Genomic DNA, 16,699 nt, shown 5'->3' with positions numbered 1-16,699 from the left:
GCGGTGGAAAAGAAGAGTGAAAGGAAAAAAAATTAGAAAGGAACAACAGTAGATATTCACATCACAGCTTCCCCTGCATGTATGTCTGTGTGTGGTTTCAATAAAAGGTGACTATTTCATTGTAAGGATCTTTATGAAATCTACATCTATACAGCAGCCCTGGACTTCCGATCACAATTGGACCCCAAATTTCTGTTGCTAAATTATTCTGTGAGTTTTGCCTCATTTTTGCTACAGTTGTTAGTTCTTAGAGTCTGCAGAGATTCTCAGTCATCCAGGTCATGGTTGTCCCAAAGGTGCTTTTTCGGAAAGCCACTGGACTTTCTTGTTTTTTTCTTTTGAAGACATTTTGCTTCTCATCCAAGAAGCTTCTTCGGATCTGGAATGGAAGGAAACGTCTTCAAAAGAAAAAAAGAAAAAACAAGACAGTCCAGTTGCCTCCTGAAAAAGCACCTTTGGGACAACCGTGACTTGGAGGACTGAGAATCTCTACAGACTTTTAGCTACACAATTTGGGATGGACACCCTTTGAATGGTGTGGGAGTAGGAATGGATTTCCAGAGGAAAAATTGCAGACTACAGGAACCAGAAGCACTAACTAAGGTGACCCTGAGGACAGAGATCAACCTCCAGGTGGCCTCAAGGACTCTTTAAAAGGATGCAAATGACCAGCTATCTGCAAGGAATATCAATCCTTCCATTCGCCACCATCCAGTCAGAGCTGAAGAAGCGTCTCGGATGAGAAGTAAAACATCTTCAGAAGAAAAAACAAAACAGTCCAGTTCCCTCCCGAAAAAGCACCTTTGGGACACTGACGTCTTAAGTTAGTAACAAGGTTGTTAAGTGAATCTAATTTCTCCAATTGCTTAGAATTTGATTCTGAAGTTACAATGGCACATTAAAAAAAAAATGTTTTTCACACCAAGCTGCCATGCCTTTAAGACAGTCGCACACTTGAACGCTTAACAACTGTGTTACTCAACAACGACTGCAGTGATTCACTTAACTGTGGCGAGAAAGGTCGTAACACGAAGCAGAACTCACAAGCTGCCTTGCTTAGCAACAGAAATATTGATCTCAATTGTGTCTGTAAATCAAGAAGCATCTGTATTGGTTTGGAATGTAGTTGCTCAAATTAGTGTAATCCATATTACAGATTGCTGACCTTTCTCCTCCTCCTCCCTGTGCTGCCTTCCCAAATGCCATTTACCTCCGTGTCTCCCTTCTCCAGGTGGAAATCAGCCTTCAGAGCAGTTTGCAGCCTGGTATGAAACTTGAAGTGGCCAACAAGCACAACGTAGACACCTACTGGGTGGCCACTACCATCACCACCTGTGGCCAGCTGCTGTTGCTGCGTTACTGTGGTTACGAAGACGACCGCCGCGCTGACTTCTGGTGTGATGTGATGACCGCTGACCTCCACCCTGTAGGCTGGTGCACGCAGAACGGGAAAGTGTTGATGCCCCCGGATGGTGAGGCCGAAGCTGTGTTGCGGGTCTCAAATTGTGTGATGATGCACCATCACCTAGGGAGAAATGTTTGGCGGAGCAGGGTGTGTTTAGAAGGTGTTGTGGCAACAGATTCAGACAGTGAGGAGGTTGGGGAGGAAGATGGGCCAGTCCTGGAGTCTGGGGAAGGCTCTGATGAGAGCTCCGTGTCGGAGGCAGAGATGGGGCCAGGGCCCTAAGCCAGTTATCAGCTGCCTTCAGAGTCAGACATCAGTGAGGCAGAAGAACAGCTGGAGCCTGTTCCCAGTGTGCGCATGCGCAGAGTTGCCAGACAAAGGGAACAGCTAAAGAACAAGGTTCGACTTGGGAGTAAAGCCACAGGTGGACGATGAAACGCCCCTCCCAGAGGAAATAAAAGAGGAGCGAAAGGGGACTGGAGTTTGCAGGAGACAATTAATTCGCTTAATTGGTTTGTGACTCTCCGAGATTCCTTGCCAAGTTTTGCAGGTATCGGCCTGGCAGCTCTCCAAGCCAGATAAGGTCTGTGACTGTAAATCCTCCTTGAAAGACTTCGCTGGATGTGAATGAGCAGAATTCACAATCAATTAATAAAAGAAGCTTTTGTCGGGACCAGGAGTTTGCTTCATGCTCTTGGAAGCCTTGGTCATTACAGAAGGCTTGGTTTGACAAGTGTGTGCAGGTCTGTGAAAGTCTGTGGAAATTCTCAATCCTCCAGTCCTCTTGGTTGCCCCAAAGGTGCTTTTTTTTTCAAGAAGCAGCTGGACTTTCTCGTTTTTCTTTGAAGAGGTTTTGCTTCTCATCCAAGAAGCTTCTTCAGCTCTGACTGGATTCTCCTTCCATTCCACACCATTCAGTCAGAGCTGAAGAAGCTTCTTGGATGAGAAGCAAAACCTCTTCAAAGAAAAAACAACAACAGAAAGTCCAGTTGCCTTTTGAAAAAAAGCAGGGGGGCAGGTGTGTGTGTGTGTGTGTGTCGCCCACTCATTGCATTATGGGTGTGGGGCGTGCATATGCTTTCGGCATGCGACAACAAAAAGGTTAGTCGTCATTAGTAGCCCCAACTGAGCAGGGGGTTGGACTAGAAGACCTCTGAGGTCCCTTCCAACTCTGTTATTCTATTCTATTCTATTCTATTTTCCATTCCTTGTCTGCACAAATATTCTTCTTTTGATCCCAGAAAAAAAATCCTTTTTCAGAAAGATTCTGCAGGCCTGCTGCAATTATTCTGGTAGTTTTTTTTTAACATCTGTCTGAACATGTGATTATTGGCACCGCTGAATGCCGGTTATATTTTTCCATTCCTGGAAACATTATCTAACCCAGACAATGAAAAAAAAATGTTGTCCCTTTGCCAGGAACGTGGCTACCTACATCAGGAGGAAGCCGATTACACAGTGCCTCCCGATTGTCCGTGGGATTAATTTATTAAGCTTCTAGTCCTGATGATGAAGACATTTGCAATTCTGGGTGTTGTGGTCAGACATAACTAGAATCCACTGACGAGGGAAGACTTTTTAAGTTTAAAAAAAGTCAGATTCTTCACTGTTCTATCCGGGCAATATGAAATTTGAACTTTTCTACTTTATTCCACTCATTTCCAGCTTTTATTTTGTTTTTGTTTTTCCCATTGTGTTTTTTTTCCCCCATTGTGTTTTATTAGACTTACATCAGCCATTTGAAAAGTGTGGTTTTTACTCCGTGATATTAAGTTTTAGACCTGCCTCACTTTCCCTTATGAAATGTTCGGCAAATCTCTCTGGGCCTTTTTAAAGCTTCATTTTTGTTTTATTTTCTTTGGAGAAATGCTCCCAGTATCCTAGCAACTTCCAAATAACCTGTGGGTAAAGCAAACAATGGCAAGAAAATGTACAATTTGGCTTCAGGCGGCAAGAAGCAAGTTAATGGCCCATAACTATTTCCAAATAATATTTTGCGCGCGCTGAAATGCCAGAGTAGACATTTATGGAAGAATGAACGAGTACCCATTTTGTGCTAATACAGGGGTTTTTTTCAGTGACACACAAGTTAGTTAAAAACAAAACAGCTAAGAGGTTTTGTGAATGGGCTTAAATGCAGCTAATTTTATCAATTTCTCCAAGCAACTTTGAAACTTGGTGTGGTGGCTTTTGGTTTGTGTGTGTGTGTGTGTGTGTGTGCGTTGCATTTTGAGTTGAGTGCTTTTCTCTGTTTTCTATGGCCGCTATTACAATTAAAGTATTGAGCTGTGTGTTTGGCTTGTGTAATTTGATGAAAATTGCCTGTGTTTCTCCACCATCCCCTTGGCGAATGGAGAGATTTATTTTGCAATCAGCTGTGTTAAGGAAATCGATTGGATCTGTTTGGATGAAGCTGGAGAAACAGCAGCTTTGAGAGAGCAACTAAGAAGGATATTTAGAAGACACCCCAAAGATTGGGGCTGTGAGCTTCCTTGTAGAAGACGTTTCATTTCATTTCATTTATTAAATTTATAGGCCGCCCAATCCAGGAGGACTCCGGGCGGCTCACAATGAAAGAAGAAAAAAGAAAAACAAAATAAGTAAAAAAATAGTTTAAAATTCACAACACGCATACGTTCTAATCGGGGCTGGACTTTAACACTAAGGTCAACAGCCCCAGGCCTTCCGGAACAGCCAGGTTTTAACGGCTTTCCTGAAGGCCATGAGAGTGGGTAAGGTCCGGACCTCTGGGGGTAGCTGATTCCACAGGGTCGGAGCAGCCACAGAGAAGGCTCTCCTCCGGGAGAGACGTTGCAAAGCCAGGCTGCCAAAACAGAGGTAGTATAGTAAATCTTTAATAGCAGTAGACTTAAGCAATAGCAGTAGACTTATATACCGCTTCATAGGCCTTTCAGGCCTCTCTAAGCAGTTTACAGAGAGTCAGCATATTGCCCCCAACAATCTGGGTCCTCATTTTACCCACCTCGGAAGGATGGAAGGCTGAGTCAACCCTGAGCCGGTGAGATTTGAACCGCTGACCTGCTGATCTAGCAGTAGCCTGCAGTGCTGCATTTAACCACTGCGCCACCTTGGCTCTAATGAGGAAGGATCAGAGGGAAGGGAAGAAGAGGGAGGAAGGAAGGGAAGAAAAAAGGCAGAGAAGGAGGAGGGAGGGAAGGAAGGAAGGAAAAAGCAGAGAATGGAGAAGAAGGGAGGGAGGATTAGAAGGAAGGCAGGAAAGGGAAGGGAATAAGGGAGGGAGGAAGAGAGGAAAGAAAAAAGACAGACGGAGGAGGGAAGGAAGGAAGGAAAAAGGCAGAGAAGGAGGGAGGAAGGAAGGATTAGAGGGAAGGCAGGAAAGGAAGAAGAGGGAGGAAGGAAGGAAGGAAAAAGGCAGAGAAGGGAGAAAGAAGGGAGGGAGGAAGGATTGCAGGGATGGGAAGAAGAGGAAGGGAGGGAGGAAAAAATGCAGAGAAGGAAGGCCTTAGCACCATACAGAATAATAGAGACACTTGAGTTAGTAGGAGTTAGTAGTAATTTCTGGATGTTCCAGTACATTATAAATTGAAAATTAACCAACTCTTTATGAGTCACCACAGTAGTATTGTTCAAAATGCAAACACGATTTGTGGATATAATAACAGGTTCCCAGAATCCAGATTGTGAGAAATCATTGCTTTGAATCTGTTTCGGAAGTGGACAGGCCCAGTAATGGTATCCTCTTATCTTCACTACCGGTTCAGTAATGGCAGCGCATGCGCGGAAGGTCAGTGATGACGTCTGGGTGGATGGGCGGAGCCTCGTGCCACCACCACTACCGGTTCGCCCGAACCAGTGAGAACTGGCCGAATACCAGGGTGGGTTGCTGCCGGCCGTTTGGCGCGCAAATTTTTGTGTGCGCGTGGGATTGCTTCGCTCACACACATGGCAGAGGCGTGTGCGCATTTGACCCTTAAAAGGTCTGTGCATGCGCACAACATTAGAAAAGAAAAAACAATACATTTTTGCATAATCAAGATGGCGTCGCCGAGGATAGAACCGGTTCAGGTGCGTATCCGGCCGAGTTACTACCTACTTGGCCAAACTGGGCTGAACCGGTAGGAATCCACCTTTGCACAGGCCCCAAAATCAGGAATGACACGTTGTGATTCTTCCCGAGCTCAGCCCTTTACTCTTTCACACCTACAGACAAAATCTTGCCAAAGTGAAAAACTCTCCAGTCTGCATTTCCAATATAATCTGGGAACTGTTAGGGAGAGACTGTCCTCACCCTCTTTCTCTCACACATAATATCTGGGCTGAGTTGCCTCTTCCTCCTTTGGGATGCAGCCCCTCCTTCCTGGGGATCTCCTTACATTCAATTACCGTATTTTTTGGAGTATAAGACGCACCTTTTTCCCTCAAAAAAGAGGCTGAAAATCTGAGTGCGTTATACACCGAATACAGCATTTTTTGCCTCCCCAAACCCCACTCCCTTCACCAAAATGGCTGTGCATAGCCTTATGGAGGCTTTCAGAGAGCTCCTGGGGGCTGGGGAAGGTAGAAATGAGCAAAAAAAGACCATTGTTTTGCTCCTCCAGCCCCCAGGAGCACTCTATAAGCCTCCTAAAGGCTTTCCATGCCCCTTTTTTGACAAAAAATGGGCCAGTTTTCACAAAAAATGGGCCAGTTTTGGGAGGTTTGCAGAGTGCAAAAACTTTTTTTTAATTTGCCTCTTCAAAACCTTGGTGCGTCTTATACTCCGGTGCGTCTTATACTCCAAAAGTATGGTTCTTAAAGAAAGAGATTAGTTATCATGTCCTTCAAATAATCACATCTTCCTCTTCTATTTTCCAGCTATCAAAGAGAAATACTCAGACTGGACAGAGTTCCTCATACGTGATTTGACAGGTTCCCGAACAGTGCCTGCAAATTTACTAGAAGGCGTAGGTATTGACTTAATTTCTGTTCCCAAGGGCTGCTGTGTTTATAGTGTTGTTTACTGTAGGTTTGCCACCCAGCAGAAAATAAGGGATGGGATACGGGTAGTCCTCGACTTACAGCAGTTCATTTAATGACTGTTCGAAGTTACAGCGGTGCTGAAAAAAGTGACTTATGACTCAGCAACGGGTTCATATTTACAACGGGTCGGGTGATCCCCTCTCGCGACCTTCTGACAAGCAAAGTGTGACATGTTCCGTGACGTTTAAGTAACAAGGCGTGTTGCTTCTGTTCCAACAGCCTCTGCGAGGGAAAAATGCTGTAGATCTCCTTACCCTGGATTCCTTAATAGAGCTGCAGGATAGCCAGAGTCCCTTTCGGTTCTGGATAGTGAGCGTGGTTGAGAATGTCGGCGGACGATTGCGCCTTCGCTACACAGGATTGGAGGAAACTGATTCTTACGACCAGTGGCTGTTTTACTTGGATTGTAGACTTCGACCAGTGGGCTGGTGTCAAGAGAATAAATACCAGCTGGAACCACCTGCAGGTACCAGAAATTACTATCTATTCACCTATCACCCGTCCATGTTTCCATCCATTCATCCATCCAACTAACCAATTATTCCACCATCCATCCATGAATAAATTCATACATGCATGCATCCTTCCGTCCATTCATAAATCCATCCATTCATAAATCTGTCCATTCATCTTTCCATTCATCCATGCACCCCTCCATCTCATCCATCTAGCCATCCACCCATCTAACTAACATGCATCCGTTCTTCCCTCCATTGAGCCATCCATCTAACCAACCGTTCAACCATCCCTCCATGCATAAATCCATGCATCCCTCCATCCTTCCCTCCATCCTTCCCTCCATCCATGAACCCCTCCATCTATCCATTCATTAACCCATCCATCTAATCAACATGCATCCATCTTTCCATCCATTGAGCCATCCATCTAACCAACCGTTCAACCATCCCTCCATGCATAAATCCATGCATCCCTCCATCCTTCCCTCATCCATGAACTCCTCCATCTATCCATTCCTTCATCCATCCATCTAACCAACATGCATCCATCCTTCCATCCATTGAGCCATCCATCTAACCAACCGTTCAACCATCAAACCATGCATAAATCCATGCATCCATCCATCCATGAACCCCTCCATCTATCCATTCATTCACCCATCCATCTAACCAACATGCATCCATCCGTCCATGCATAAATCCATGCATCCATTCATCCTTCCCTCCATCCATGAACTCCTCCATCTATCCATACACCCATGCATAAATCGATGTATCCATTCATAAATCCATCCATCCATTCATCCAATGTGTTAATGTCATTTGATTCATCTTGAGAAAAGCTAAGCAAAGTTGGGTAGTCTTTGGATAGGAGGCCAGGGAAATCTCAGGCTAAATTGGCAATGCAAAAGCGCACATGCACGCGCGCACACACACACACACACACACACACACACACACCACCCTAGAAAAAGGCTACTGTTGCAAAGAAAACAAACTCGGTGTGTCTCAATGTCAACAGGAGCCAACTTAGCTCAAAGCAGCCTTCATTTAAGGCAAACAACATCTGCACATCTTTGGCTGATCTTGAAAAGCCAAGTAGGATTAAATTTAGTGGGCTATGTGTAGGAGTAAGCCACCACCCTTAAGGGCTGTAATTTTCCTGGAAGAAACAGATGAATATCTCTGCGCGATCATCAATCTTCTCTCAAAACTTTTAATAAAGTCTTATTTAAAAAATAATAAAGAGATGAAGTTGATTCAAGGGAGCCTTTACTTCCCCTAATCTTATTTTAAGCAGCTGCCTTGTGTCTTAACAATACGGATTTTAAAGTGTTTGTGACTTTGCTTTGTCAAATTTCCTTTTTTGACATCAGGCAGGCTGGCTGGGGAATTCCGGGAGTTGAAGTCCACAGTTTTTTAAAATTTCCAGGGCTGAGAAAACACTGCTTTGAAACTAACCAGATTATGGCTCCCCTGTTTTTCTCACCAAAATGAGCTGCATTGCTGCGAAAAGGCCAGCGTGACACAGTAAAAGCTAGTTTAGGGCAAAATGCCAGGCATCTGAGCTTTTTGTCTTCATTAACAATTAAATTGACTTCTTTTTTTTCTCTACAGAGAGGAACCAGGTTTCCTCAAATCAAACAACCCTTTTCACTTTCCCATCATGGTTCCTTCTGGACGGGGCATGGAGGAGTGAAATCCTCAACAGAGTACAAGAGAACAGCTAGGGGGGGAAAAAATATCTACCATATTTTTCGGAGTATAAGACACTCCAGAGTATAAGACACACATTCGTTTTTTGGGAGGAAAATAAAGGGGGGGGATTCAGCCTCTGCCTACCAGCATCCATTGGTATTCATCTGGATAGTGTCCTTGCAGCAAACAGCGCAGGCTGATTCAGCAAGATCAGCTGATTGGTGCTTGGATCCACCTCCCGGAATACCGCCAATCAGCTGTTCCAGGCTGCAGGGGTCGTGACAGTCCATTGCCACCTCCGCACATTGCGTTTTCGGCCTCTGGGACGCTCCATTTTAGACTCGTTCCAGGCTACCGGGATTGCCACAGCACATCGCTGCCGATCGCCGCCTCTTCATGTTGCGTTTTCGGCCTCCGCACACCCCGTTTTTGGCCTTCGCATGTCACATTTTCGGCCGATTCCAGGCTGTGGGAATTGCTGCCATCGCCACCAATACCCACCACTTGGAACCAGCTGAAAATGCGATGCGGGGGGGGGGGCAAAAACAGGGTGTGTGGGGGCCAAAAAATGCACCACGCAGAGGTCAAAAACGCGACACGGGGCGGTGGCGATCAGCGGCGATGTGCTGTGGCAATCACTGCAGACGGGTCAAAAACGGGGTATGCAGAGGCTGAAAACACAACGCACGGAGGCCGAGAACAGCCAAAGAGTTGGGGCCGGCGGGTGGGCAAGGCTTCGGTGTATAAGACGCACCATATTTTTCACCCTCTTCTGGGTGGGGAAGTGCGTCTCAAACTACGCATAGTACGGTAAATTACTTTTCTCTGTGAAAAGAGTTAAGTTTTACTTAAATTACTACAAGGAATCCCCATCTTAAACTCCAGAGACTCCCACAAGTTCAGTTCGAAGGAGACTTCATAGCCAGACATTTATGAAAAGTGCAAATATAAATATTTAATACTCGACTTACAAACAGTTCCTTTTTGTGGCCATTCGATGTGTAGAGTGCAGTGGCCTAGAGGTGGAACTCTCATCTCACAATCAGGAGGAAGTGAGTTCGATCCTGGGTAGAGGCCGATACTTAAGTCTCTGGGCACAATGAGAATATATCTGCTGAATGTAACTGCGCATTGGTGACAGGAAGGGCATCCGGCCAATAAAACAGCTCCATTCAGTAGCCCAGACTCCACCCCACAAGGGATTATGGGATCGTTAAAGGAAGATGATTTACTGACCATTCGAAGATATGCCAGCGGTGAAAAAAGTGACTTTTTCACACTTATGACCATTGCAGCATTCCCATGGTCATGTGATCAGAATTCAGATGCTCAGCAACCTACTCATACTTACGACGATTGTAATGTCTTGGGATCCTGTGATCACTTTTTGCAACCTTCTGACAAGCAAGGTTTGGAAAAGTCAGATTCAATTAATAACCGTGTTAGCAACCTAACAACTGCAGTGAATCGCTTAACAACTGTGGCAAGGAAGGTTGTAAAATGGGACCAAGCTCACTTAACAAACGTCTCACTTAGTGACAGAAATTTGGGGCTCAGTTGTGGCCGTAAGTCAAGGACCGCTCGTATCAGCATGCGGGATCATTGAATGTGTGCAGCTGATTTAATCCGTCGTGGAATTTCCCATGCTTTTCACCGCAGAAATCTCTTCGCTGAAGACTGCGTCTGAATGGCGAACAGCGCTAAACACGGCTCTGGCCGAGGCAGAAAAACGTTCCCTTCCCATGGAAGTCTTCAAGGTAAACCGTAATAAACCCTGGTTTCTTCTTAATACACCATGATTTCTTCTTTGAGCCATTTAATTTGCCGCCCTGACATCCTTTGATTTTCAGATTTGAATCTACCAAGAGAGAATTAAGCATTAGAAATGGTAGATATTCCTTTTTAAAGCTTGCTTTTAATCACTCTCTCTGTCTCGCTCTGTCTTGCTCACTGTCTGTGTGTGTGTGTGTGTGTGTGTCTGTCTGTCTCTGTCTGTCTCTCTCTGTCTGTCTGTCTCTCTCTTTCTCCCTCCCTCCATCCCTCTCTCTCTCCTCTCTCTCTCTTATATACATACGAATAGATGAATAAATGTACAATACCAACAGTTGGTTCTTCCGAGTAAACACAAGGCAGGAGAGTTAGAGGCAAACACAAGCAGTTTCATTTCAGCAGACAAGCCCAGACTGACTGCTAGTTTACTTCTCAGAGCAGCAGACTGCGTAGGTTTCTGTTTCAATTCTCTGCACAGACTCAGATCTGTTTAAGCTCCCATTGGCTGACTTACTTGCTATGCCTATTCATTGGCTGACCTTGTTCCCATGTCTCTCCCGGTCATGAATATTTTAACAAACTAGGACAAAACTCTCTTAACCCCTGTCTCGCTTAGCAGTGGAAATTTTGTGCTCGACTGGGGTCGTAAGTCGAGGGCCACCTGAGTACGCTGTCCCTGGCAGGATGGACCAAAGTCTTGGCCGTGATGCCAAGTTCTCTGCTTGGTTTTCCCAGGATCACGCCGATTTGAGGAACCACTCGTTCACGGCAGGGATGAAGTTGGAAGCAGTGGATCAACAAGAACCAGTCGCGATTTGTCCGGCTACTATAACTAAGGTGAGGAATCCAAAATGGGATTGAGAATTAAAACCAGATCTTCCACAGTCAAGGCAAGGCATGAGGGTTTGAAGTCTCCCAGGGTGTCTTGTGGCCCGCCAATGGTCAGCGAAGCAGTTGGGGAGGAACATGGGCCAGTCCTGGAGAACAAGGGCTCTGTGTTGGAGGCAGAGAGGGGGCCAGGGCCGTATGCCAGTTATCAGCTGCCTTCGGAGTCAGACATCAGTGGGGCAGACCAACAGCTGGAGCCTGTTCCCAGTGTGCGCCTGCACAGAGTTACCAGACGATGGGAACAGCTAAAGAACAGGGGTCGACTTGGGAGTAAGGCCACAGGTGGACGATGAATGGCCCCTCCCAGAGGGAATAAAAGAGGAGCGAAAGGGGAGTGGAGTTTGCAGGAAGCAATTAGTTCGCTTAATGGGTTTGTGACCCTCTGACACTCCTTGCCAAGTTTTGCAGATATCGGCCTGGCAGCTCTCCAAGCCAGATAAGGTCTGTGACTGTAAATCCTCCCTTGAAAGGCTTTGCTGGATGTGAATGAGCAGAATTCACAGTCAATTAATAAAAAGGTTTTTTGTCAGGACAAGGAGTTTGCTTCAGGCTCTCGGGAAGCCTTGGTCAGCACAGGGAGGTCCAGATGCAACATAGATTTGTTTCATCCATCCATCCTTCCATCCATCCAGGGGTTGACCTCTTTTGCGACCCCTGCTCTGAATTTACCACTAGAGACCATAAAGAGCTGTGGGGGTGCAGTGATCAGAGTGCAGTTACTGCAGGCTGCTTCTGCTGACTACTAGCTGCCTGCAATTTGGCAGTTCGAATCTCACAGGCTGAAGGTTGACTCAGCCCTCCATTCTTCCGAGGTCGGTAAAATGAGGAAATTGTTGGGGACAATATGATGAGTCTGTAAAACTGCTTAGAGAGGGCTGTAAATCATTGCGAAGCGGCATATAAGTGCTATTGCTAAATGCTAAGGAAGGTAGGTAGGTAGGTAGGTAGGTAGGTAGGTAGGAAAGAAAGAAGGAAGGAAGGAAGGAAGGAAGGAAGGAAGGAAGGAAGGAAGGAAGGAAGGAAGGAAGGAAAAACTATAGTGGCACATAGTTAGAATGCAGTACTGCAGGCTACTTCTGCTGCCTCCCGGCTGCCTACAAATGCTGAATAATTAAGTGCTAAATAAATAGATAAACTCCTCCACTTGCTTCCATGTAGGTTTTCAACCACCAATTTGTGCAAGTCACTCTGGACGACCTCAGCCCCGAACCATGCAACACGTCGATGCTTTGCCACGCCGATTCCCTGGGCCTCCTGCCAGTGCAATGGTGCCTTAAAAACGGAGTTCATCTCACCCCTCCCAAAGGTTTGTCTTGTGTATGTGTAAAAATATACAAATATTTGTTGGAGGTGCAAGAACAAGGTTGGAACATATAAACATAATCCTCAAATGAGTGATTTTGTCCATGTTTCATGCTTTCTTGAACCTCAGGTATCTCACAGGGCTGTTTTAAAGCTAAAATGGCAGAGGAGTGACAGAGAGAGACACTAGAATAGAATAGAATAGAATAGAATAGAATAGAACAGAACAGAACAGAAACAAATAAGAATGGAATGGGGAATAGAATAGAATAGAATCAGAAGTGGTATTTGGACCAGGCAAACTGGTAGCGCAAATTTTGAGTAGTTCGGAGAGCTGGCAAATACCACCTCTGGTTGCCCCCCCCCCTCCTCCCCCATCGTTCTCTGTCCTATATTCCCTTGTTTGAGCTAAAATAACAGCTAAGCTCACCAGTGCTGACACCGAGGGCACTCTCATAGAACGGTAGGAAAAGATTTGGAATAATTAGAATAGAATAGAATAGAAATACAGAATAGGATAGAAATACAGAATAGAATAGAAAAATAGAATAGAATAGAAAAATAAAATAGAAATACAGAATAGAATACAAATACAGAATAGAATAGAATAGAAAAATAGAATAGAAATACAGAATAGGATAGAAATACAGAATAGGATAGAAATACAGAATAGGATAGAAATACAGAATAGGATAGAATAGAATTACAGAATAGAATAGAATAGAAATACAGAATAGAATAGAATAGAAATACAGAATAGAATAGAATAGAAATACAGAATAGGATAGAAATACATAATAGGATAGAAATATAGAATAGAATAGAATAGAATTACAGAATAGAATAGAAATATAGAATAGAATAGAAATACAGAATAGAATAGAATAGAAATACAGAATAGAATAGAAATATAGAATAGAATAGAAAAATAGAATAGAATAGAAAAATAGAATAGAAATATAGAATAGAAATACAGGATAGAAATACAGAATAGGATAAAAATACAGAATAGGATAGAATAGAATTACAGAATAGAATAGAATTACAGAATAGAATAGAATTACAGAATAGAATAGAATTACAGAATAGAATAGAATAGAAATACAGAATAGAATAGAAATATAGAATAGAAAAATAGAATAGAATAGAAAAATAGAATAGAAATACAGAATAGAATAGAAATACAGAATAGAATAGAATTACAGAATAGAATAGGATAGAAATACAGAATAGAATAGAATTACAGAATAGAATAGAATTACAGAATAGAATAGAATAGAAATACAGAACAGAATAGAAATACAGAATAGAATAGAATAGCAGAGTTGCAAGAGACCTTGGAGGTCTTCTAGTCCAACCCCCTGCTCAAGCAGGAAACCTTATATCAGTGATGGCAAACTTGTTTCGCCTTGGCTTGAGTGTGCGCACTATTGCGCATGCCCCCGTGACCCCCCCATGCTGTGCCCTCTACCCCCTGCACATGCACACATGACTCATACACACACACACGCTGCCCCGTGCATTCACACACGGCTTTCTTGGAGCTTGGGGAGGGCGAAAATGGCCTCTCCCCCCCACCCCCCCGAGGCCCTCCAGAGGCCAGAAATGGGACATTTTCTGACTTCCGCTGGGCATGGTAGGTCCGTTTTTCGCCCTCCCCAGGCTCCAGAGGCTTTTAGGAAAGCCTCTGGAGGGCGAAAAACGGCTGCAAATGAAGGCCAAAATCAGCTGGTGTGCGTGCTGGAGCTGAGCAGGCAATGCCTCGTGTGCCCTAAGAAATGCTTCATGTGCCACCTGTGACACGCCTGCCATCCCAGCCCTATATCCTTTCACAGCCTTTTGCTCCTTGTCCGCAAAACTCAAATCTTTCGAGCAATATAAAAACCATCGATGCTACCGCATTGGATCAACAAACTGCTGATAAGGCTCCTGGCTTCTAAGGGAATTTCTCCTCCTCCTTCCAAGACATGGCCAAAATAGAATAATAATTGGGGAGTGACGCACACATTGCTTTTAATGTACACATTAACGTACGCTCGGAAGAGCTGTTTAGATTCCCTAAGGAGAAAAAAAGACGTGCTTTATTTGATGCCAGCCAGCAAATTAATATCCATTAATTCCCCACCATATGAAAGCGCTCCGTTGACACTATTTATATTGCTGACAGCTAGATTTATAGACTTCTTTTTCCTTAAGCGTTCACAGCTGTGGGGAAGATTTCTCTCTCTTTTTGCTGGCTGATTTCTGCATTGGCGTTGTGTGTGGCACCTTCTGTTTCGCTGCCGCTTCATCCCAGCAAGTGCCATTTCCAAAGCAATTAAATATTTATATTTGAAAGTTTGGGGGGGGGGGGCGTAGGCCCAGTATGGGGGCAGACCAGGCAGAAATTCAAGAGGGAGATTTCCCCACCCAAAATGAAAAGGCTTCAAAGCGGCAAGTTCCCTGCCCTGTAGCACACAGGAATATGTAAACTCTCAGCAAATGATAAAGATTTTTTCACAGTTATTTTTGTCTGGGCCAGGCTGAGGAGGCATCCTTTTGCGGATAGAGAATGCCCAGCATTTTCCTAAGAGGTGCGGTGCAGAATTAAAGCTTATAACTCCGAGACAAGGGATGCGGTGGCTCAGTGGCTAAGATGCTGAGCTTGTCGATCAGAAAGGTCAGCAGTTAGGCGGTTCGAATCCTTAGTGCTGCGTAACAGAATGAGCTCCCGTTCCTTGTCCCACCTTCTGCCATCCTAGCAGTTCGAAAACACATCTATTCTACTTGGAATACTGCATTCATTTTCAGTCGCCACAATGTAAAAAAGATGTTGAGACTCTAGAAAGAGTGCAGAGAAGAGCAACAAAGAGGATTAGGGGAATGGAGGCTAAAACATAGGAAGAACGGTTGCAGGAACTGGGTATGTTTAGTTTAAGAGAAAGAAAGACCAGGGGAGACATGATAGCAGTGTTCCAATATCTCAGGGGTTGCCCCAAAGAAGAGGGAGTCAAGCTATTCTCCAAGGCCTCTTGTTCTGAGGGCAGAACAAGAAGCAATGGGTGGAAACTAATCAAGGAGAGAAGAGACTTAGAACTGAGGAGAAATTTCCAGACAGTGAGAACAATTAATCAGTGGAACTACTTGCCTCCAGAAGTTGTGAATGCCCCAATACTGCAAGTCTTTAAGAAGATGTTGGATAGCCATTTGTCTGAAGTGGTGAAGGGTTTCCTGCCTAGGCAGGGGGTTGGACTAGACGACCTCCAAGGTCCCTTCCAACTCTGCTATTGTATTGTATTGTATTGTATTGTATTGTATTGTATTGTATTGTATTGTATTGTATTGTATACTTGGGGGTGGGGTGCTGTCAGGCTGTCCACTTCTGTCTTCACCCGGAAAAAAATGGGATAAAAGAATTTTTTGTTTGTTTCCCGGGATTTCCTGCAGGTTATTCTAATCTGGATTTTGACTGGGCGGATTATCAGAAGCAGTGCGGAGCGGAGGCAGCTCCTGAGGGCTGCTTCAGAAATGTAAGATCTGGTTTTCTTTTCGTGATCTTTCTCATCCTGTGCCCGTTGCCATTAACGGTCCTTCGTTGTATGTATTCTTACCCAGAGAAACACCACTAATTAAGGTCAAAGAGGTTGGGGTCACAGCACTCCTTCCTTCCTTCCTTCCTTCCTTCCTTCCTTCCTTCCTTCCTTCCTTCCTTCCTTCTTTCTTTCTTTCTTTCTTTCTTTCTTTCCTTCCTTCTATCTGCCTTCCTCCTTCCCTCGATTTCTCCTCTTCCTCTATTTCTTTCCTTCTTTCTTTCCTACCTTCCTCCTCGATTTCTCCTCTTCCTCTCTCCTCCATTTCTTTCTTTCTTTCCTTCCTACCTCCCTCCTCTATTTCTCCTCTTCCTTCCTCCCTTCCTCCTCTATTTCACCTTTTCATTCCTCTCCCTCTATTTTTTTCTTTCCTTCCTCACTTTCCTCTTCTATTTCTCCTTTCTTCCTCCGCCTCCTCTATTTCTTTCTTTCCTTCCTCCCTCCTTCCTCTATTTTTCCTCTTCTTTCGCCCTTCTTCCTCTATTTTGCCTTTTCATTCCTCCTCCCTCTATTTCTTTTTTTCCTTTTTCCCTTCCTCCTCTATTTCTTCTCTTCCTCCCTCCACCCGCCCCTATTTCCTTCCTCCCAACTTCCCTCTCTCCCTCTTT

The 16,699-nt window shown here is 44.6% G+C and overlaps 1 protein-coding gene across 1 annotated transcript in view; it reads left to right on the top strand.

Annotated features, from left to right (window-relative positions):
- SFMBT2 (Scm like with four mbt domains 2) overlaps nt 1-16,699 on the top strand; it is a 42,719-nt gene that overhangs the window by 6,425 nt on the left and 19,595 nt on the right. Inside the window, 7 exon segments of the mRNA XM_087722708.1 lie at nt 1,232-1,472; nt 6,242-6,330; nt 6,626-6,872; nt 10,222-10,319; nt 11,068-11,169; nt 12,379-12,526; nt 15,949-16,031. Of these exon segments, the coding sequence (XP_087578834.1) occupies nt 1,232-1,472; nt 6,242-6,330; nt 6,626-6,872; nt 10,222-10,319; nt 11,068-11,169; nt 12,379-12,526; nt 15,949-16,031 (1,008 nt within the window).

This window comes from Thamnophis sirtalis, unplaced genomic scaffold (assembly GCF_051295495.1).
Source record: "Thamnophis sirtalis isolate CommonGarterSnake01/CBP01778 unplaced genomic scaffold, rThaSir2_p1.2 scaffold_9, whole genome shotgun sequence".
Taxonomy (NCBI): Eukaryota; Metazoa; Chordata; class Lepidosauria; order Squamata; family Natricidae; genus Thamnophis; species Thamnophis sirtalis.
The sequence above is the reverse complement of the archived record's forward strand: the minus strand, read 5'-3'. Positions and strand labels throughout refer to the sequence as shown.